The 22,829-nt window shown below is 39.8% G+C and overlaps 1 protein-coding gene across 7 annotated transcripts; it reads left to right on the top strand.

Moving 5' to 3' along the window:
* The first annotated feature begins 7,531 nt into the window (after positions 1-7,531).
* max (myc associated factor X) lies at positions 7,532-22,588 on the top strand. Of its 7 annotated transcripts, none has more exons than XM_035908442.2 (5): positions 7,532-7,715; positions 8,010-8,036; positions 15,550-15,675; positions 19,020-19,143; positions 20,987-22,588. In XM_035908442.2, exons 1-5 carry the CDS (start codon positions 7,680-7,682, stop codon positions 21,172-21,174), a joined length of 501 nt encoding a protein of 166 aa, XP_035764335.1. In that variant the 5' UTR covers positions 7,532-7,679; the 3' UTR covers positions 21,175-22,588. The 7 variants fall into 7 exon arrangements, with proteins under 7 accessions (XP_035764335.1, XP_035764334.1, XP_035764336.1 ...); XM_035908441.2 differs by having other exon boundaries at positions 19,005-19,143; XM_006792665.2 differs by having other exon boundaries at positions 7,533-7,715; positions 15,550-15,657.
* The last annotated feature ends 241 nt before the right edge of the window (positions 22,589-22,829 follow it).

Raw genomic sequence — 22,829 nt, 5'->3', positions numbered from 1 at the left:
TCCTTGCAAGATAAGATTATTTGATAAGATTCTTTGAATCTTATCAAAGAATATTATCTTGCTGATCTGATTCATTCAAAGAATTAATCAGATCAGCAAGATAATATTCTTTGAATCTTATCTGATTCGAATCAGATAAGACTGTAATGTGTGTTTGACAGTGAACATCTGTGAAGAGTCCCCAAAGATGTTTTCTGTGTATCCTGTTGATTAGCTGTAATTGAAGAAACAAGGGGACTGCATTGTGAACAAATATCCAGAAAAAGACATGCCTGTGTGAGGCTTTGCATGTAGATGAAAAATAATGCACCAAAAATGGTCATTTACTGCTTAAAATATCAGAATTACTGACAAATATTTGAGGCATAAAGGGATGGGGCAGTGGTTTGTAGGGTTTGGCCTGTTGATCTGTTGTAGTTGTTGTAGTTGAAGGAAAGCCCAACACCAAGATATTCAGAGATGAGAGCCGAGACATATAATCTCTCTGTTTTGGGCCTGCTCCGGGACCTCCACCTGGGGGGACATGCCCGGAACGCCTCACCCAGTAGGCATCCCTGTCAGCTACCAGCTACTTTTAAGCTCTCTCATCACCAGGACAGACTAGTCCAGGTCGTGTCCAAATTCATGGGCTGCATCCTCCTGAGGCCGCATTTGTAGGCCGATTACGTCACAGCGACGCGACGAAGGCTGTCCAAATTAGTATGCAAATGCATCCTCCTTTTCCCCAAATTTGAAGGATGGGTCGGGTGTATCCTTCGTGGCACAGCATATCCCAGAATTCATAGCGCGGCCCAGCCAATTCCAGTTTTCAACAATGGCTGTAGCTACTAAGTTTTTAATATTACTCTTATTACTCTTTCTGGGTCACAAAATAAACTTTTAACATATTTTCAGGCGAGAATGTAGCTGTGTAAACTTCAAATATCTGCTCGGTTTATCAAGATATCGCATATTTGCAAAAGTGCTCTGATGATTTCGGAAACGTCTGTTATCCGCCAGCTCGATAGCTAGTCGGGAGCTCGAGGGTCACTAGAGCCGCCGAGAACGGCAAACTCCCGGCACATCATTTTCAGATCACCGAGGACTTTCCCTACTCAGGTTAAACGTAATATATAAGTCACTTAGACCTAAAAATGTTATTGTTTTTTCAGTGTTTTATTTGTTCGTGAGTGAATCAGTTTGGCTGAGATTAAAGTTGTTAGATTAGATTAGATAAAATAAAACTTAATTACCTCGGGTGGTTTTCACACAGCTGAATAAACATCAAACAGAAAACTGATTAAACAGAAGTGTGAGACGGTCGAGAATTTACACCAGTGTCCTGTTTTAATTTAGATAGCAAGGAGCAGACGGCCGAGTTTATTAAACTCCACCGAGACAGCGGTGACACAAATCTGAAGGTTAGACTGTCCAATTTCACAGCCGTTTACTTCCAGCCTACCCGACCTTCTGAGGACCCGGCCCACGTAGACTGCGAAGGCCGGGTCCTCAGGAGGATGCAGCCCATGAATTTGGACACAACTATAGTGTCCACATCACTGCAGTCACAGCACCAATCTGTCTGTTGATCTCCCGCTCCCCTCTCACCTCACTCGTGAGCAAGACCCCGAGATACTTAAACTCCTCCACTTGGAGCAGTAACTCATCCCTGACCTGAAGTGGGCACTCCACCCTTTTCCAGATGAGGACCATGGCTTCAGACTTGGAGGTGCTGATTCTCATTCCCAGCGCTTTGAACCTCTCAAGTGCGAGCTGGAAGCCACCACCTGATGAAGCCAACAGAACCACATCATCTGTGAAAAGCAGAGATGAGATTCTGAGACCACCCAGGTGGAGGCCACTTGACTAGCCCTGGTGGAGTCCAACACCCACCGGGAACAAGTCAGACTTATTGCTGGCTATGCAGACTGAGCTTTGGAGGCGTCTGGTTGTCCAGAGGTGCCATCTAGTGCACAACTGACTTCAGCACCTCAAGAGGTGAAGCTCATCCAGGAGCTTCTGCAATGAAAATGTAAAAAATAAAAAATAAATCTGAATGAACTGGTAACTAATAACTTCCTCTAACTTCATGAAGTCAAAAAGTGTCTTTGTTTTCTTTTTGCGTGTCCTTGCTGGCTTAGCCCTTTAAAGCAAGAGGCATTGTGTCTTTGAAGATGAACATCTGTGAAAGAGTTGACATTGTGGAAATCCCTGAGGAAGATTCCCAAAGATGTTTTGTGTTTGCCCCGTTGGTTATGGACCACAATGAGTCATTTGCAGCCCTTTGTCTGAACACAATGCTGTAATCAGAGAAACGACATCTTAACATATCCAGGGGGTTGCATATTTAAAAACAAATCTCCTCAACAGATGACGAGTGGCTGAACAAACATACAGAAAGAAGAGGTCTCCGTGAGGCTCTGCTTTTAGATGAGGAACGATGCACCCGAAATGGGATTTTAATGCTTAAAATGTCAGAATTTATCAAAAGTAGAACATTAAAAATGCAAACAGATGATTCAGTCATTAGGAGTCTGCAGGCTTGCTTTATTGCTAAAAATACTTGCAATGATATCTTTGTGCTTGCTGGCTTGCCAGCAGATTAGCATCTGCCAGGTACAAACTCCACACATGATCACAAGCTATGTACAGCTGACAGATTGTTACCTGAATACTCATGCCAGGTTCCTCTCTGGCTTTCAAGAGCTCATAATTCCATGCCAAAAATGATGGAAGTAGCTCTGAAATGACAACAGCACGTCCTGCTTTATGCTTTAAGGTGTTTTTCGGTTATAGTCGTGATAAAGATGAGTTTCCACTGTTGCCGATGGACTTGTGGGAAGCATGTGGAGTAGCTCTATTTATTTGAATAGAAGAAGATACACACATAAACACAAAGGTAGCTTATAAAGTGGTGTGGGCTGAGATTTTGGTATAATACATTAACATTTAGCTTATTTAGTTCATTTAGTGTATTTTTATATAGCATTAGCCCTGTGTCTGGCGGGTTACATTCGGGTGTATCCGGCCTCCTGCTTTATGGAAGCTAGAATAGACTCCAACTCCCCATGACCTTGAACCGGATAAGCGGAAGAGAATGGGTGGATGGCATTTGCATTTATTATCAAAATAACTGCTAAACAGCAACAACTACAACAGATCAACAGGCCAAACGCTACAGGCCTATTGTGTCAATTGTGTCAGGTTTTACGCTGTGAGAATCACGTCCTTCCCTTAACCCTGCAGGACCAGTTGCTTGTGAAGAAAACAGAAAAATCATAACAAAAGCATTTTAAAATGTAGATAGAAGAGAGATACATTCAATCTGAGTCAAGACACTAATTAAATTTTTCAAATATGTATATAGAACAAATTTCATATATATAACGATGTTTAAGTAAAACACGTGGACCCTGTGAGATACTGTAGATAAAGGTGCTTCTTTAGCCACAGTAATCCAAGGTACTGGAGAAGGAATAAAAAAGAAAGTCTGGAAAACAGTAATACTCCATTGAAGCAAACTGGCAAGATGTCCCAGTATGACGCAGAAAGAGCAGTGATTGGCATTTCCAAAAAAGTCAACACCATTTACTGTAAATCACTTGAAGGGATGTACAGCTGACATACAGCACAGACTGCATTCTGTTGTGAGATGGGCACAGTGAGTCATAACGCACCTGCTTGAAAGATAAAAATGCTAATTAGTATCACTGAAGAAACGGCCTCTGTTTTGGTTACTGCTGCAAAAAACAGAATAATCATCTTTATTCTGTTTTTTGCAGCACACAAGTCCTATCTCGCTACTATAACATGATGCACAGCATTAAATTTAATTGTAATTAGAATATTTGAAAAGTATGTCGACATCCAGCCAAATAAAAATATATAATAACTCGTGGCACTAGAGCCTAACATGGTACAAACTTTTTTTAATATCATGTAATTTTAATAATTTGCCACATTTCCAAAGAATCTTGTTATCCAATAATGAGGATCGCAAAAACAGCTAATTCTTATAAATAATTGCAGGGCTAATTATTGATCAAAGGCTTTCTACATAATGAGGGAAACTGTGATAATGTGAAATAACTGTCCTTTTTCGAAATGGCAAACACAATGTTCCTATTAAATTTACACTTGTGATACTACAGCCTGAATTCCAAAAATAGTTGGGATGCTGTATAAAATGCAAAGAAACCCAGAATGCAATAATCTGCATAAACCCATAAACCCATATTTTATTCATAACACAACATGGAAAATATATCACATTTAAACTGAGACATTTTATTATTTCATGAAAAATACTACCACATTTTAAATTTGATGGCAGCAAAGCATCTCAAAAACGTTTGGATGTGACTAAAAAGAAAAAGCTGGAAAACAAGTCAATAAGACAACTGAGTATAAAAAGGACATCTTAGAGAGATGGAGAGAGAAATAAAACTGTGTCATAATAACGTTCTTCCACATAAAACTGTAAAGAATCAAAAGTTTCAGAGACTCCAGAGGAATCTCTGTGTGTATTAAGTACAAAACCCAATGTCACGAGGTTATGAGTGAGGACTCAAATACAGACTGAAAACAATGTGCAAAGCCCAGAGGTAAAGAAAACGCCAGAGTGTTAGCATACAGTAGGTCCAACCAGCAAGGCAAACAGAATCTAGCAAAGGACTGAACATTATGATGGACTGTTGACGAGATGACATGAGGGAGACAGGACTACAAGAATCCAAAAACAACGTTGCCAATGTTTACCCAAAAAAGAACAAGAATAACGGCTATGAATATGTGAATATGATGCAAAAATGTTTTCCACATAAAAAAATGTGGACACCATGTCCTTTCAACTAAAGAGAAGAAAAACTGTCTAATTTGTTATCAGTGCTCAGTTCAAGAGTCCGTATCTCTGATGGTACTGGGGTACATTAATGCCTATGAAATTGGAATTGAAAACAGAAAATCAGAATATGCAATCATAAATAACATTTAGGTAGAAAACATGGAGAAAACATTGAACATGAGATTAATGCACTTGTGCAGTCCTGAGTATCTCAAGTATTTCAATAGCCCACAATATATTTAATCTTAACATCATATTATTGTAATAATAACTTATATTTGTATATCTATTGAAAAATAGTTCAAATAAACAAAAATACATAAATAAAATAGGGTTGGAGGGACAGAAAGCAGCCCCATAGCTGAGGACCATAGCATGTGAGACTGTGTATATGGGTGCAGCAGGTCATAGAAGTACTGAGGGGCTCGTAACTGAATCATTGGATCATAATTATCATTTCACTGATGTGTATCACACTTTATTGCTGCAGCTGTTGATGATTTAATTACAATGTTCCTCCCATGTGCTCATCCAACAGTGCTGGCCATTGCAATTGACAGCACTCTCTTCCAGTTTGTATTTATCATAAAAATTGATAACCCTGCTGCGCAGTTGAGATAAACATGCTTATCTCTCTGTGGATGACATTACTTACTCTTATTTATTTACTTTTATGGTTTTTTTTTGGGGGGGGGGGGTTCAGGAAATGAGTTTGGATTATTTTTAAGTACAGTCAGGTTTCATATTACATTAGTATACTGTATTTCATTTGCTCCATTTAGATTAACACTGATAGTGTATAGTTAACTGATTTATTGATTAAAATTTATAAGAATAATCTACAATAATATCATCTAAGACAGTTTAAGGATGTAGTGAAACTTTTCTAGCATTTATCTGGCACTGCAGTGCTCCCCCATTCCTCCTTTTCATAAGTGATGCACCAACAACAATGGCAAGAAGGACAAAAAAAATCTCTAATGGTGTCTGCATACTGGGGCTCTTCCAGTATGCCAGTACGCTGCAAGGGGACAAAAGGAGGGCATTTTAATGGTTTAGCAGGCCAATCTTGTAAGGACACGGGGGGGAGGGGAAGGTGGCTCAGTCTGGACAGATCAGCCTTTCTAGCTGTAATTACAGCCAAGTCTTCCTTATACCTGGATTTTACTAGTTTTTGCTTCTTCTATAGTTAATTAGTGTCTCTACCTTCCTGCAGCCTGAACACTGTGAACTGTAATGGTGCTCCACACTTCATAACTCAGCTCAGGCCTGTGAGAAACAGTATTAAGGGTGTGGCAAGACAGCAGAAAATTTTGACTTTTGCTATATCTACTTCATCATCTTATTATTCTATAACATAACCCATCCCTCGAGGTAATTTAAATTCAATTTTGGTGCACATACACAGCTTGATGGCTTCTTGCTGTCATGCATGAAGACAGAGAGGCTTAACTGCAGCAGATGCATTATTAAAGCCTGGCCTTATTGTGTTGTCTTCTATTAAAAACGGGTATGCTGTTACTGACCATATTTCTGGGTGACCCTGTTGGGCCATCCTGGTGCAGGACATACAATAAGATTCAAGAAAATTGTAGATGGGGCCCAAAACTGGCGGAGTATACAAGAAATAGAAGAGGCAGATGATCCAGACTGGCTTGACAGAAGGATGAAGGTCAGTGCAGGTGTAAAGCAGCAGGGAAAGCAAACAGGATGTTGCCTGCAGCTGATGTGGTCTCTTGACCTGCTGGTGGGGGAACGGAGGAGGCTTCTCCCAGCCATAAAAAATAAATAAAAAATTACTGATTCACTGTTGCAGTGCAGAATAATCCACACTGTAAGCTCCTTATCTACAGCACAATTTAGTGAAAAAAGGAAGCACTAGAGCAGATTATTGCTCTTACTCTTGCTATTATTTGTGCAGAGACCAGCTCCTATTTGCATTTATTCCACTAGCATTACAGAAAGGTCTGTTTGTTTGTTTGTTTTTTCTTAAATTTTAGTTTATCAATTGAATCATTAACATTATTTTGTGTATCCCAAGTAATAACCCAATGATATTTTATTGTTTTTATCCTTTTAAAAATACTAAGAAAACAACACAAGTTATAGTTTTTGGACTGGACTCAGTCAATCTTTATTTCAGACTCATGATCCCTAAAAAGAAAACGAATCACATAAAACACAAACAAGATGAAAAGAAATAAAAAGAAAAACAGAAATGAAGGAGAGGCACACTAGGAACGAATCGCCTAATTGGTGTATATTTGTAGGCTGCTGTAGCTGGGCCTGAGCATGTGAGAGTTTATGTTTCTTCAGTATGTTCTTGAAATCCACGTGTCTCAGCCATGGCCCGTTTAGCTCTTCTGACATACAAATACGACTCCAACCACAATTCCCAGAATGCAAATCAGAAAAATAAAGACGCTGTGACGTATTATACAAGCGAAATCCCTCCTGGATATTGTAGTTTAGAAATAATAACTTCTTACATTTACACGGTATTCAGACTTTCTGTATAATGCTTTCTTGACTCATCTAGGGGAAATTATAATTTTTTATAAATACTACCTGTAGTAAAATGCTCCACAAATATTAATTTGCATCTGAGAAATTAAGAAAAACAATCCTATCGACTACACTTCCCAAAAGCCCTCTTGCTTCTGCGCATGTGTACAGCGGTGTGGCAGCTGCGTGTGTGGAGTGCAGTCACGTGGAGCCCGTAGAGTCCACCTCGGCTCAGTCCAAACAGAACGTGAGCTGTTAGCTGTCCGTGTATAGGAGCGCCGCTCGGTGCTAAGCTGATTCATGTTGTTTTTTTAGCCACCCGTCCGTTTAAACTAGCCTATTTAATCGAAGAATGAGTGATAACGATGACATCGAAGTCGATAGTGACGTGAGTATGGCTGCTTTTTGCTTTTTAAGGATGTTATTCCGCCAGCTGGAATTTTTTTTTTAGCTCAACTAGCTCGTCGGCTAAGCGCTAGCTGGCAGTAAACTGGCTAGCTCTGATCTTCTGAGTAATTTTATCGGGATTCCAGCTAAATGATAAGAAACAGTAGGCTTTCTTGCATCAGCTCATTGTTGATCTGATTAATTATCTTACTTTTCTTCAGCGAAAACAGTGAGATTGTGGAGCTTTACGAAGAATTGTGGCTACAATTGTACTTTTTGTTCTGTTTCTTTGCAGGAAGAATCACCGAGATATCACTCTGTGGTGCGTAATGCTGGATTTGTCCACTGTCGACACAAAAATGTGTCTCTGATTATTGCTAAGTTAACTTATTCATCACCACTTTGCTTATTTGATTTTTATTTATTTATTATGGTGTATTAGTCAGATTGCACTATTTGGGTGGTGGGGGCTAGTCATAAAAGAGAATGTGATAGTGCGGTTATCTCAATGATAACACATGTATGTTTTAAATTTATTTATATATGTGTGTGTGGACGGTATTTTTTGCTTTGCGTGTAGTTGTTCATGCATGTCTGCAAGTGAAGCGATAATCCTCGGCTTCAGTGTATTGCAGGGTATCCCCCATCCTGTGTATACCCGACCATAGGGAGACTGTAACACGAAATCTATATTTAGACCAAAGCTTTATCCCTACAGAGGCTTTTTTTTGTGTGTGCGCGCGTGTTTGTTGTTTTTTTCCGGTTAACACAAAGCCTTCTGTGCTTCGTAGCAGCAGGTTAGTGGCCTGAGTCGTCTCCCCCCCTCTTCCACCCCAGGCTTTTTTGCTCCCCTCCGCGGGGATTCCGCTCACAATCAGGTTTGCATATCACACATGTAGGTCATCTTAGTAAAGAGAGCGCGTTTACATTTTGTTCTGCATCCATGATGCAGATGCAGTGGGGGGGGTAACGGGTAGAGAGGCTGCTGCATCTCCTCGGACAGGGCTTGGTGTCAGGAAAGGGTGCAGCGGGATGTTTTCCTGTATTGCAGACGGTGATTAGAGCCATCTTCTCTCTACAGGCAACGAAAAGGCTGGCAGCCTAAATGAATGACGTATAGCTGCATGCATACAAGCTAGGGGGAAAAAAACACCCTGCACGATTTGGTTGGTGCACACAAAAACACCATGTTTCCCCGCCTGTCAAATAACTACAATTAAAATGCGGAAGAGCTGTTTAGGAAATATTAGTGTTAACATGAAGTGATATAAAGATTAGAAAATAGCCTTTTTGCTGGTTCCCCCCAACAGACCTGAGGCAGTTCTCTCTTTATTTTTTGATCAATACTGACTTTAATGTTCTGCTTGTGTTGTCTAGTTTATACATGCATACAGAAAATATTTTGTTTTCTGCTGAACAGTAGGAGTATTTTTCTTCTTGCTTGAAATGGGCCTTTCGGGGTTGATTATGCAAGCAAGTCCCATTGGTCTCCTTATGGTTGCCTTGCTTACAAGAAGTTTATGCATTTTTCTGTTTCTGGGGGTTGAATTTAAACTAGATTTTTTTTTTAAAAAAAGAGTAAATATATTTAACACAGTCAATTTTATTTGCAGGAAAACCCCGACTTACTGCTTCAGACAGTTAGAGAAAAGCTAGCTTTAGAGCAAAACCTGGCAAGTTGCTTTTAGAAAAAAATCACCAGTGCTTTGCACAATTATTGAAGTGTTACCTTAGTCATAATTTTGGATGTTTGTCAGCTGGCTTAAAAAAGTGGTCTCAAGTGTATAAAAAATGTTGCAACATTGGCAGATGTGCTCACAGATGTGTGGAAAAATATCATTATTTTATGAAGGATAAAGAGAAGTTTCCCTCTTCTTGTTTTGCCAAACAGCAGTAATAGAACAGAATGGTGTCTCTCTTCGTGGTTTAATTATCTACAGGCAAGTAAATTTACCACCAAGAATATTTTTGTCAGCTTGTTCAGATGCTCTCAGTTATTTATTTATTTATTTATCTATCTATCTATTTTTTAATTAGATTGTGGCTCGTATTTTCTCAGGATTGCACTTCCCAGATTGCAATTTCTGTTTCCAAAAAGCTAAATTCACCTCTTTAGCTGTGCAAACAGAGATAGGAATAAAATGTAATGATGGTTTCGGTGTGGCAGACGTTGAATAGCTCTCAAAACGTGAATAGTGATGTGGAAAGTGGGCCTGTTGTCTGTAGATATGTCTTGGAAGGTGAGATAAGAGACTGAACGCTGTCTAGTCATGGAGCAAAGGGGCTGCTAAGCACTTAATGTATGTATGGTATGCAGTGTGTAATAGTTAGAAAATGTACGAGGGGCAAAATGTGATTTGTTTTGTAGCTCCAAGAACAGAAATGTATAAACTAATGAACAGTGAAACCTGTCATTGTAACATCTTAAATATGTCCTAATGAGGACATTTTTTTAAAATCGTCAACTTTGCTTCACTTGCTGGCGAATCTGTTTTAGTGCCGTTTCCATGGTTACTAGTGCAAAAAGTTTTGACAGCAGCGTAGGCTTTCGTGCGGGGAAGGTGAGTTGGTCAAGGAATGGCCAGGAAGCAGCAGCTAGGCACCTGGTGGTGTTATGTAATGTCTCATGATCAGGTATGAATAGAACGGAGGAGAAGCTCAGCTGGCGTAGGCCGCCAGCAGAACGTATCAGCTTTACAGTGAAGTGATAATGGTTGCAAGCAGGTAATAGGACACCTGCTTTTTGTGGAGCCTGATGTGCTCAACAAGGTAGCTTGACCATGCAGATACTGCTGTGTTTATAGCAGCTGTTTAGTGTTGGTGACCTAGTTAAATGTAATTATGTGCATGATGTAACCTTTAAAGTAGATTCACTTGGAATTAAAATTTCCTACACAAGTCAGAAATGAAGGAAACATTGCTGCAGTCCTGGCTCTCTGAAGGAACAGACTTGTTGAAAGGTACGTCAGGTTACGTGACAGTACATACGTGGAGATCTTGTGGATATTTTATGTAAAGGGTGTGGTGTCTGTCCTTTATTCTGCTCCCAGAAAGAGGCATGATTCCTTATTTTTCTGTCGGTACTGTGGGGTCACATCTTGATATTTGGGGGCAATTATATTGTTTAATTTTCCCAAAACAAGCATTTCTGTCAGCTTATTTTCACTCTTTTTTTGCCTTCAAAAGAAACAACAAGAACAAACAGAATTTCAGATGGTTTTTTTCTTTTCTTTTCCCAAAGACACATTTAACAGTAGTAAAAAGTACCCTCACTGGTACTCAGATTAATAAAATTTTGTAATGTAAAAAAGCAGTTTCATATTAACCGCTAATTGTCATTAGATTAGTGTTCAATATAAATTATAATTATGTAGGTTAGAGCATGTATAGTGCAGACAGCTGGGTCATTTCATATAAATCTAAATAATTGCATTTCCTCTAGACCTTCTCAGATACGGTTGTTTTGTGTTTTTTGCTTTGGGGCTTGTAAAAATATTAAATTATATAAAATATTCATAGGCTGAAGGTAAAATCTTGCCTCAGTTAAACAGACTGAAGTTGGTGTACCACTAAAAATCATTTACCTCTGAGGTCATGAGGTGGGTGGTATTAATAAATCAATGAACAAATTTTTCATGAAATGACTAACCTTATCCTTACTAATGTGATATTTACTGTCTAAAACAGAACCACTTTTCCCTTAAAAAAAGTACTTACATTTTATACTTATTATAAGTCACAACTGCAGACCTTGAAACTGTTTTAAACTACAGTGGTTTTAAATGTCTTTGTACCCTGTCTCCTCTTTAACTGGTGCAATGAAACTTTTCATGAACATTTAACATTTATATGTTTTTAAAACATTTATTATAAATTCAAATTCTGATGGTTTTTGTAAATATTCAACATCCTCCTGAGAGTGCGACTTACATTGCCAAAGAGTAACTTAAAGGCACCAAAATATATATCTGTGGTGGAACTTTGTTCAAATCAGCACTAAACAGTGAACAAAGACTTTGAAGAAGCGTGACAGGTCTGTCAAAATCCGCCTGTGAAGCTTATTTTTGCTCATTTTAAACGAATGGAAAGAAATGAGGAAACAAAAGCAGCTTTATGGAATTATTGGATTGGAGTTTATTGTGAGGTTTAACTAGGGCTGGGTGATATGGGGAAAGAAAGTCATAAAACAATTTCTTTCTTATCAGTCTGAAATATAAATCGTGCTATAAATGGACTCACAATTTCAGTCAAGCTTAGAGGTTCTTTTTCATACCAAGATATACAACCAAGAACACAAACACAAATGGAAAAGTGAAATCTTTGGTCCGTTCCAAATAAATATAACCTAGATATTAATCCGATATTAAAAAAAACTAAGTGTATTTTTTTTGTATAGATTCAGACTGTCTGTACAAATTCAAGAACTTTTCAAATGCAGGCAAAGGAGAACATTCAGATAGTTTAGGGCCACTTGTGCTCCAAGGCACAAGTGAACAGTTATGTCTATAACGTCTGTTCCCTGAAGCAGAGGAACGGGTTGTATTCCCCTGAACAGCTACCCTGAGGTACCCCTGAGCAAGGTACCGTCCCTACACACTGCTCCCCGGGCGCCCAATGGCTGCCCACTGCTTCACTGAGTGAATGGGTTAAATGCAGAGAGGAATTTCCCCACGGGGATCAATAAAGTACACTTTCTTTTTCGAATAAGAAGCAAAGTCCCATCTCAACAAAGTGGGCAGTGACGCTCATATGAATCTGATGTGCAACTTGACCACAAAGCCAGTGTGGTGGCGAAGAATGACACAGCTGTCCAGCCGTCGCTCTACAGTCCATTTACAGCTTTGAAAGTACGAGAAATGTTAATGGTCAGTTCCTTTAATTCAACATTATCGACTGTGCTTACTGGCATCGTGTCTTGTTATCGGACGCTTCCATTCAGCAAAGTCCTCGTAGCTTAAGTCTTGTGCCGCGAGTCTTCGTTAAACTTTTTATTTTGTTTTATCTCAGTCACACTCACGTGTACTGCTGTAGCCCAAACACTAGCATATGTGGTGCTACTGGCTACACCTTCTATGTCAGCCTATGCTGACGTGGCTCTGTATTCTCATTATCATTGGTCTTTTGTCTTATCTGTCAAAACATGCTGGAATAAGGTTTGTCAGTTTTATGTTGACCATATCTTGTATTTATATTGAGCAAAACTTTATTCATGGGCATTTCTTTTGTCGTTTTTATCATCCAGCTCTGAGTTTAGCCAAATAAACTGTACATTTACAAAAGGGAAAGTAAACCTAATGGCCAACATTGATTGGTAACTGTATTTAAAGCAGTTCCAGTGTTTTAAATAGCTTGTCTGTAAGTCACCGCTTGCTTTTAACAGGCAGGAATTCTATAAGAAATGAATGCTAACATACTCTGGGCTTTACTCCTGTTAATATGCTGAACATAATAGTCTTCCCCTCATTGCCGTTGAACGAGAAAGTCAACCACATGCACTTTCTGTATCTATTGTCTCGTCGCTGAAGCATCCATAGATACAGCCACCAGACTGGTAATTGCACATGCCATCAATAGCAGTCATGTGTTTGTTCATGGAAGGATTAATGGAGGGAGTGCTTGGCACAATGAGGCACATGGTCCTGGTGGTTTTTTCTCCTTTCTGGTTGGTCTCTGTTTTATGCAACACACTGTAGGAGCAGCTGCCACTGAGTCACATGATATGCATTGTGGGTAGCTTTAAGGGTATATATGTGGGCTTTTGTTTGGGTTTTTTTAAATTAAAGTTTCAGTTTCAGTGACACTCAGGGTGTCTAGGATGTGTTCATGCTCTGCAGCATTTATCTTCTTGCTAAGACCTTCAGCAGGATGTTTACTTGCTTAAAGTATTACTTGAGTCACGCTTTACACCCACCGAGATCACAGCGAAAGGCTTGTCTTAACCTGCTCTTCGTCTCACTCGTGGCCACTTTGGCTTTTGTTGTAATCCATGGACAAAATGAGTCGGATGACACAAGGTCACCTGACTTCTGTCTCTTCTCTTTGCCTGAAACTGTGGCGTGACCACAAATATTGTTCTGTTTTCATTGCTAATATTTTAGTCACATCTCGTGCTTTGCTGAAGCTGTGTGATGGTGGATGAACAGATGATTTTGGAGGCTCTTATTGGGTGTTGGGCTTAGCCTGGTGACAGCATGGATTAGTCAGGAGTCAGATTTGATTGGAGGCTGTAATTGTTTGGCCTAAAAACAGGCCGAACTACATGCTGATTAGTGCTCTGGTCATGTGCTAATGGCAGCTGTCTTATGCCTCGAGTTTAATTGGAGTTCAGATGTGTGGTTTTAAATTAACAGCTAGTTATGTGCCTGTTTTTAGTTGGTGTTTGTTAATAGTGTTGGGTTGTTATAGTTAAGCTAGTTATTTGATTTGACAAAAGACATGAAAAATGTTGTATTTTAGTTCATACAGCAGCCTAAAATTAACCTCAAATTTACGGTGAAAAGCCAAACCCCATAAAGGGTTTAGCAAGCCAACGGCTGGAGAGCAAAACAACTTCTGTTCATGACGGCTGAACTGTTTACTTTCTCATCAGGGAGTTAGCCGACACTATTATTTGTCATCATGTTTGCAGTGACTAGTTTTCATGTTCAAATTTAGAGATTTCTCCGTATTTTGGTCTATTTTAGACAATAGAGTTTCGCAGCGGATGAAGAGGGAGCTGGAAGTAGCATTTCATTGTTAGCATGTTAAGATGTAATAATGCATCTACAGTGCTTGGCAAATTTATTAGACCACTATCCAATGTAAGGTTTATGCCACACTAGATTAACACTATTGGTGATTACCAAAATAATTTTTCACGTTTCTGTGATTGTTAATCCACCAATATGCACAATTTAAAGTTATTTATTTAGATTTCTGTGGTTGACTGATGTTCTTAATTTCGGACTTCTCAGATGAGTACAGTGTGCCGGCATAAATGCAGGTATTAAAAAACACAAATGCAGTTTGTGTAATAAATACCAATATAATTTTTTAGATTTAAACAAGTTTTGGATTATTTCTAAAATATTAGCTTGATTGTTTTTATGACTATTGGTCTAATAAATTTAAGCATTTTGTGTTTTAAATATGTTATATTTTCCTTGTGTTTAGTTAAAAAGTAAAGTTTTCTCACCTTTGGTCATATTTAAATTTGGGTAAAATATCAGAGTAATGACGGTCTACACTAAGATCTGGCCTTCTATGTAGAATCTGTCATATCGGCTGCTGATATTGAAATCCGTTGAGGACTGTGAGGTTAAAACCTTTATCTTGTGGATTACAGAGCGATAATATTTGCATGAGTTTCAGTGAACTGCAGTCCCTGTTTTAATATGAATTTCTTTAAAATGACAAGATAAGTGTGTGGATATTAAAAAAGAAGAAATGAGGGTTATGTTTCACAAATTTTGAAGTTAGTGAAAAGGAGAAGATTTACATCTTTAATGGTAAAATGCATTTTTACAGGTTGAGGCTGTTGAGCAGTTTGAAGATGGCCTTAAAAATGTGTGACTAGCATTCTCAGTTTTTTATTATAGATTGAAGACAAACGAATTTTGATGCCTTACTGGGGATATTAACTACATCTTAAACGAGTCCTCCTCCTCTGTAATGGTTGGTTAATAATAATGATGGCTGCACTGAATTAAAAGCACAAAGCAGTGTTTTACTGCAGAGTGCGACTTGGCAGCAGAGCGGCTTGTGAACGTTTGACTGGGACGGCTGGACACCCGCTGTCCCTCTACCCACGCTGCTCTGCTGCCTGGCTCAAGGCCCTGTGACTCTTGTCATTGCAGGCAGACAAACGGGCACACCACAATGCGCTGGAGCGCAAGCGTAGGGACCACATCAAAGACAGCTTTCACAGCCTCCGGGACTCGGTACCCTCCCTGCAGGGAGAAAAGGTTGGTAACACTCAGCCTGTAAGTCTGCCTACCACACAAATGCCAACTACACACTCATGTATAAAAAAATATTTGAATTTGAATGAATTGTTATTGTGTCATGTCTATGCTAAAATGTGAATTTTACTGTTTATGATGTTTAGAAAACAGCATGTAGATGTTCAGAGATGTAGATGTTTTGTTGCTTCATGTGGAGGGCATTGATTGGGCAGCTGATTAGTGGAGGGTAAATGGTAGAAGGGTGCAGACTGGCAACAGGAAGGCAGTGATGCAGTCTAAGTACTTGGAGCAGCATTGGGAAGTTATTATGAGGACATTTTGTTGCTCTCTTCCTGTTTTGACATCATTGACGTTGAGAATTTCTAGAGTGGGTTCAGCAACTGGCTGCACAAGGGTTCTATTTCAGTTCAGGAAACACACGGTGCAAAATGGCCTGATAAGATGCTCGGCTATATTTATCTCAGTCCGAATCACCACATGGCTGTTTAGCTATCGATTAAAACAACAAAACAAGTTATGGCTGGGTATCAAATCAGTGTACTTTTGTGGTTCTGAGTCTGTGTTTCAAAGATTACCAAGTGACAGTCTGTTGTGGTTTAGGCAGGTTCACAGTCTTTGGTCACAGTTCCCAATAATAAACATTTTGCCCATTTTTAGACCTTAAACTTGCATTAACGTAAAAAAAAAAAAAATAGGAATATGGACTTCCCCTGTTCAGTTACGGATTGGGAGTTGTGAACCTTCTTTGAGATCAGTGTGGCTCGATCACTAGCATAAATGGTTATGAGGTTGTTTATGGCATATCACTTGCACCAATGTGCTGATCATAAACAGGCAGATTAACCAGAAGGCTTAACTCTTTAAATATGGAACGAATTATAAAATAAACAAACCCTTTTAATGATTAAGCATCGTTTTCACCTTCCTAGTGGTTCTGGCCTTCTAGTGTTAAACAGAAGATTGCAGTGTTTTGACTGTAATTCTGATCTTTTTTCTGTTTTTTGTTGGTATTTTGGCTTGAGTAGTGTTTGTTTTTTTTCTTATCCAACAGCTCCCCCTCCCCTGCACTAATGGCCGTAATGTATGTCGTAAACAAGCAGAGTAAAAAAATGTGATAGATTGTATCATGGAAAATTCTTTCAAGCAGTGTTTTGATCAAGATAATGAACACTAGTATGTTGGCTGCTTTAGAATATGCGGACGTGTTAAATAGTTGAGCGTTGGAAAGTGCAGTCAGTGCAAGCATGTTGAGCCTATAATCTAGAAGGAAGGAAGGCTGGTGGTGCCACACTCTTATTGTTTCCTGACTGTTAGACTTGATCCTCAGTCTAAATTCTAATTTTCCATTGATTAACTGCTTTTTGGGAAAGAAGAAACACGCCTTTTCCTTAAATGTCAGTCCACTTCTGCCTTTGAGTTGAAGTAAGGTTTAAAGCCTGTGCTTCTGAGTTTCTTGGGGTGAGCTGTAATTCAGCAGTAGAGCTGCTGAAGCGCTAACCAAGAGCAGCTTTACTGCCATCAGACTTGGAGATATTTGGGTTGTGTGTCTGCCCAAATGTGTTTTGTTGCAGGGTAAGGAGCTGAAATCAACTCGTATCCCCTTTAACTCAGTGTTTCACCTGCAAAGGCATTAAAGCGGTTATGAAATTAGTAGTTGGGGACATCCGTATCATCTGTAGGATATATCTGATGGACATTTTTTGCCTCCGCTGACAGCAACACATCTGTGGATGGGGTGAAGGTCCAGTTAGCAGTGTTAACCTTCTGAGGCAGAGGAAAATGTCCACATATATTTATCCATACTACTTGGCTTACCTTTATCAATTAGAGTAATGTAGAGTTTAAATGTTTGCATTAAATTTATGCTGTCGGTACGTTGTAACTGCAAAATCCTATGAAACCTCATGACCAGACATGCATCGCCCTACAAAGGTAACTGCATTTCATTGCATTGCGCAATGACTGCGATTGGTGCCGTTTCCATCTGTGCATTTCTGACGAGCACTTCTTGTGTCTCTATCTGCCAAACTGATGGGAAGAGAGCAGCTCAACTTGAGGAGAGAAGTTCCACTCACAAGTGCTATTCGAGTGGCAAAATTGCAGTGCAGATACGTCAACTTGAATAAACTACATAGTGGCCTCAGTATAGACGGTTAAATAAAGCTTAAATCCCAAATATACTTAAATTTATTTCCAGTGGCGTGTTCTTTGTAACGCATGACCTTAATTGAAGTTTTGTAAACGTGCCATTGCTAGCCACGTGAAATTAACTTATTGCCAGTTTTGGATGTGTGGCAATAAAAGATCAACTGAATAAGGCCTTGGGCTTAGAGTGGTCAGTGACCATCTGGTAACTGCCTGTTGTGAAGGATACATATTGCCCAACTGGTTGCCGGAGGTTTGATTGCAGTTGCTAGGAAAATAATTGCTAAAGACCCAGGCACGCAGGCCTACAGACCGGCCAGTGACTCACCTGTTGCTAGGTTGTTCCCTGACCATTTGGCCTTGTGATTGCTTTGATCGCTAGCATATTGTTGCGGTTGTTGGAAGTGATGGAGTTGTCTACAAATATGGTCCAGCTACTCTCCGAGCTGTTGTGACACAAGCAGGAAACACATAATTGGCATTCAATGAAAAACATGTTTGCTTCAGTTCTGCACCACAGCTTTTACTTTTAAGGGAAGCGTTCTCATTTCCAGTGAGTGTTGCACTTTCTCCAGTTGTCCTGTCTGGTTAGCGAGTGTTTGCACAAGAAAAACCTGCAGGCAACTTTGGTTTGGTTCAGCACCTTCTTTGACACTCATACACATCTGGCACTTTTCACTTTTCCCTAGCAACGGATTGTATCACATTCTCTATGGTGGACACCTCTCGCTGTCACAGTCACTTTAATTTAAATTAGACTTGTTTTGGAGCCTTTAAATGATTTTTTTAAAAATCTGTGATACCCAGCCATAATTTGTACAGGTCAAGTAGCTGACAGACACCAGGCAGGCATGATGGCAAAGCTGTAATCTGAGCTGGTTGCTGCTGCAGTGTTTGTTGTCTGCTGTAATCGAGGAGAGGCCTCTGACCGTAACTTGTCAGGGGTATGACAAAGCTTATGCATGCCAGACTGAAGTGCTAGCAGATTTCAGGGGGTTAAAAGAAGGCAAGCTAGGTAGAGAAATGCACTGCTGTCTCAGATACCCTGTAGTGTCCTGCAGTGGTTTGAGTCTGCAGTGTGCTGCTCTCTGGGGCCAGTCTGCGTAGCATCATGGTAGGGGTTAGAGTTACTGTGTTAGAAATGTGATAAAGACTCTGTATACTTGCGTCATTGCTTCAATTTTTGCATGTGTCACTAACAGCAGTCTACCAAACAGGCGTCTCGAGCTCAAATCCTAGACAAAGCCACAGAGTACATTCAGTACATGAGGCGGAAAAACCACACACACCAGCAGGACATCGACGACCTGAAGAGGCAGAACGCACTGCTTGAGCAACAAGGTAACAATTCTTATCGGGGAGAGGCGGGCTGATTAATACTAGTTTCGGTCTGCTGTGAGGTTTTCCACCTGATATGTGCAAGCGTGGACGACCGAACAATAAATGTTTGTTTGAATGTTTTGGCAATAAAGGAGTGTGTGCGTGCGTGTGTGTGCGTGCGTGTGTGTGCGTGTGTGTGTGTAGTATAGTTTTAGAACACACTGCTCTTTACGCATTAACAGATTTTCTTTTTTAGAAAAAGAACAAGTCTGCCCCCTTTTCTGTTCTAAATTTACTATAGGATCATCTGCAACTACATGGGGGAAATACAACATTTTATCATTATGTTTGAGCGTTTAATAACATGCCTCCTTGTACCTCCATGTAATCACCTAAAAGAGAATGGCCCCTCTAACGTCTCTCCCTCATGTTTCTAAAGTTTATGTATGAGATGTGCTTGTCTATTTTTACGTCCAGGGCCGAGGTTGCTCTAAGGCTAATATTTCCACGCTCCTCAGTAACCAGGTTACAATCGGCTTTCTCCAGTAAGCTCATTCTTAACAGTCATGTAAACGAAGATGGTGGTTACTAAAACCAGAGTGAAGGATTAGACAAACCTGGCAAAGCTCAGAATGATGGAAACAAGATTGATTTTCAACATAAAACGCAAAAGGACCTACAAATGTGCATTTTGTACCAAGCATTACTGGAGAATCCAAGAGACAAAAATGGTTTTAACTGTTGAGCACATAAGCTTTCTCAGAGACTTTGGAGAGACAAAGGTCTAAATATTGTCATTGTTTAGACCTTGAGCAAATTTGGACCATCATGTTCTGGTCTCTGATGTCCCTAAAATCCTCCAAAACTCAATGAAAGGTGTAGCTTAGACATGGTGCATTAATACACTCTTGTGCAAAATGAGGGTGTTGTCCATATGTACATGGATCACGTTTGTTTCTTAAAGTCTTAAACCCTCCTGATAACTGAGCCAAAAATGGTTGCATTGGCTTAATTTTACACTATAATACAATAAGTCACCATTTTTTAACAAAGTATAATACGCTTCATTGAGCAGAGTTAAGTGTAAGATACAGAAAATCCTTAGTGCAGTGTTCCCACATAAGGATGCAAGGTCTCAGGAGGTTAAAATTTTGTGAGACCTCTGCGTCATCACTCTGATTTTTTTCCCTTCCCCCCTTTTAAGCATTAGATTGCACAAAAATGCCAGCTGTAGCAAAACTGATAGAAATAAGATAATATATGTAAAATTAAGGGGTTTTTTGTTTGTTTGTTAGAAGGCTCAATAAACAGTCCAGTTTCAGGCTTTAAAGCAGTTTGATTAAGCTCATGTGACATTGTGGGCCACAAACAACCCAATTTAATGTTGAGTGGGCCGGCCCAAAGAAGCTGCCCTTTCTGTCAGTCTAAAAAGGTTTAACTACAGAATTTTGTGCTGTAACTTTTTTGTCATCTAATAGTTGATTTACTACTTTGTTACTTTGGTGTAGTATGAATAGCCACAGTAGAGCTATTTGCCAATAAGAGAAGTTGTTAAACTCATGAAACTGCAGATAAAAGTCCAAAGTAAATGCCCTCCTTCACAATTTCTAATGCCATCCAGATTGGTATCTTTGCTGGGGCGATTCTGGCCCCAGGATTCAGATCCGCTCTTAAGTTTGACTGTTTGAAATCTGTTTAATTACTTCAAGATCTCGCGCTGAAAGTAACCTGTTAGTGCTTTGAATGCATCCTAATCAGGTTTCTGTCCAGCTTATAAAAGCAGAGAATTATGATCAGCAGTGTTTCCTCAGACCAATCGTTTCTTCAGTAATTTTGAGTTCTCTGTTCCTTTGTGTCCACGCAGTCCGCGCTCTGGAGAAAGTGAAGGGCTCAGCTCAGCTCCAGGCCAACTATTCCTCGTCTGACAGCAGCCTGTACACCAACCCCAAAGGCAGCGCCGTGTCGGCTTTCGACGGCGGCTCCGACTCCAGCTCGGAGTCGGAGGCAGAAGAGCCACCCACCAGGAAGAAGGTGCGCGTGGAGGCCAGCTAGAGAGCCGAGCGTCTTAAAAAGAAAAAAGAAAAAAAGGAAAAAAATAGGTGTGGTCGAGGCAGCGGAGCACAGCGGAGGGCGAGAGGGGAGACGGCCTTCAAAGCTCTCGAGGCTCACCAACCTCTCCTACCTTCATGCCAACGACCACCTCGGCCTCCCTCGTCATCCTCTCTCCTCCGTCTCTGGGTGGGCTCGCACTGGAGACTCGTTGCCATCAAATCTCCTCACAACAGCCGCCACAATCGTCTCTCTCCAGCCAGTCTCCACCCACGGGAGAGAGGTTGTAAGCAGGGTGAAAGACAACTGCTTCAATCCACCTAGAGAGCTTCAGGTTCCCCTCCTCCTCCACCCCTCTTTCTTTGTTGATTTTTGTTCTCCATCATTGGTATCCTCCCCTTCTTTAGCAACATCAATCCAAATCCTAAAAAGAGGCAGCTTGGCTACGTAAGGACTTGATGCTCTTTTGTGTGTGTGTGTACCCTCAGTAAAGCTCCTCCTCCTCCCCCAAGTTATCTTTTTTCCTTTGGGAGGAAGGATGAGCCAGGTGTACTCTTTCAAGCACTGCTATGTTATGTATTTTTTTGTTTTTGTTGTTTAGAATTTACACACACACCTAGATAAAAAATGTTCTGGAAAGATTTACCTTTTTAAAAATGAATAAAACATTTGTAGCTTTCTTTTTTTTCCGGTAAAGAATGTGAAGATGCTCGGAGCAAATGTTAAAAGTGATAACCCACCTCAGCCCCACTGGATTGCAGACGTTTCCTGCAGTACACGCTTGTCAACACAAGATGATTAAAAAAAAGAAAAGAGAGAGAAACCTGTTCTGTTGAAATTGATGTTTTGAAGGAGAATATTCCTGAACTTATATCGTATTTTGTCCTTTAGCTTGAAGTAGTGGATGACTTTAGGTGGCTGAATACATTAGGCATCTCATTTTATATATTTCAAAAAAGCATTAATTGGATGTTTTCAAGTTCAAACAGTATGTTATGCATTTCTTTAGTGATCACACGAGTCATGAGATGATGCTGATTTTGTCACATGTAGTTTTCTTCAAGGTTATGAACTAGGTTTTGAATCTGAAAAAGTAGCCCCCGTCTCCTGCAGTACAGGGAAGCAAAAGAAGTCCATGTCGGTGTATTGTGCTTTACACAGTAAAAATCAATGTTGCTGAATCCCCCCCCCCTCCAAGGAAAAAAAAAAGGAAGCATTTTCGTGTCTAGGAAATGTGTGTGTATGTATATTGTTTCCATTTAATTTCTATTTAGAAGGATATTATTAGTGTGGTAGGTCTTTGTCCAGTTCCATTCCATGGAAATTACAAGTATGTTGTACATACTGCCAACAATTGTCTTGCAAGTTGAGGCCTACCTTTACTATGAGACTATAAAATAAACTATTTTATCCTTTAGCTGTCTGTCTGTGGTCACTGATCAGCATTTCCTTCGGCGTGTGAAAGTGCTAAAATATTGGACTCTACTCAATTTCTTTTTTTCTTTTTTTTAAGAATGGAGACCATTTATGACAAGACCTTGTCAAACAGTAGATTGATCAACTGAAATGCTAAATTTCAACTGTTTAGCTGCTATTTGAGGCACTAAACATCAAAAAACTCAAAGGCTTTTCTTTTCAAAAAACTTTGCACAAAATGT

This window comes from Neolamprologus brichardi, chromosome 15 (genome assembly GCF_056152115.1).
Source record: "Neolamprologus brichardi isolate AB-2024 chromosome 15, ASM5615211v1, whole genome shotgun sequence".
NCBI classification, from domain to species: domain Eukaryota; kingdom Metazoa; phylum Chordata; class Actinopteri; order Cichliformes; family Cichlidae; genus Neolamprologus; species Neolamprologus brichardi.
Note: the sequence above shows the minus strand (reverse complement) of the source record. Positions and strands in the feature narration are given on the sequence as shown.

Coding starts and splice junctions, on each gene's coding strand:
- max (XM_035908441.2), top strand. CDS start 7,680: ATGAGTGATAACGATGACATCGAAGTCGATAGTGAC. Junction 7,716..8,009: donor ACATCGAAGTCGATAGTGAC/GTGAGTATGGCT, acceptor GTTTCTTTGCAG/GAAGAATCACCGAGATATCA. Junction 8,037..15,549: donor CACCGAGATATCACTCTGTG/GTGCGTAATGCT, acceptor TTGTCATTGCAG/GCAGACAAACGGGCACACCA.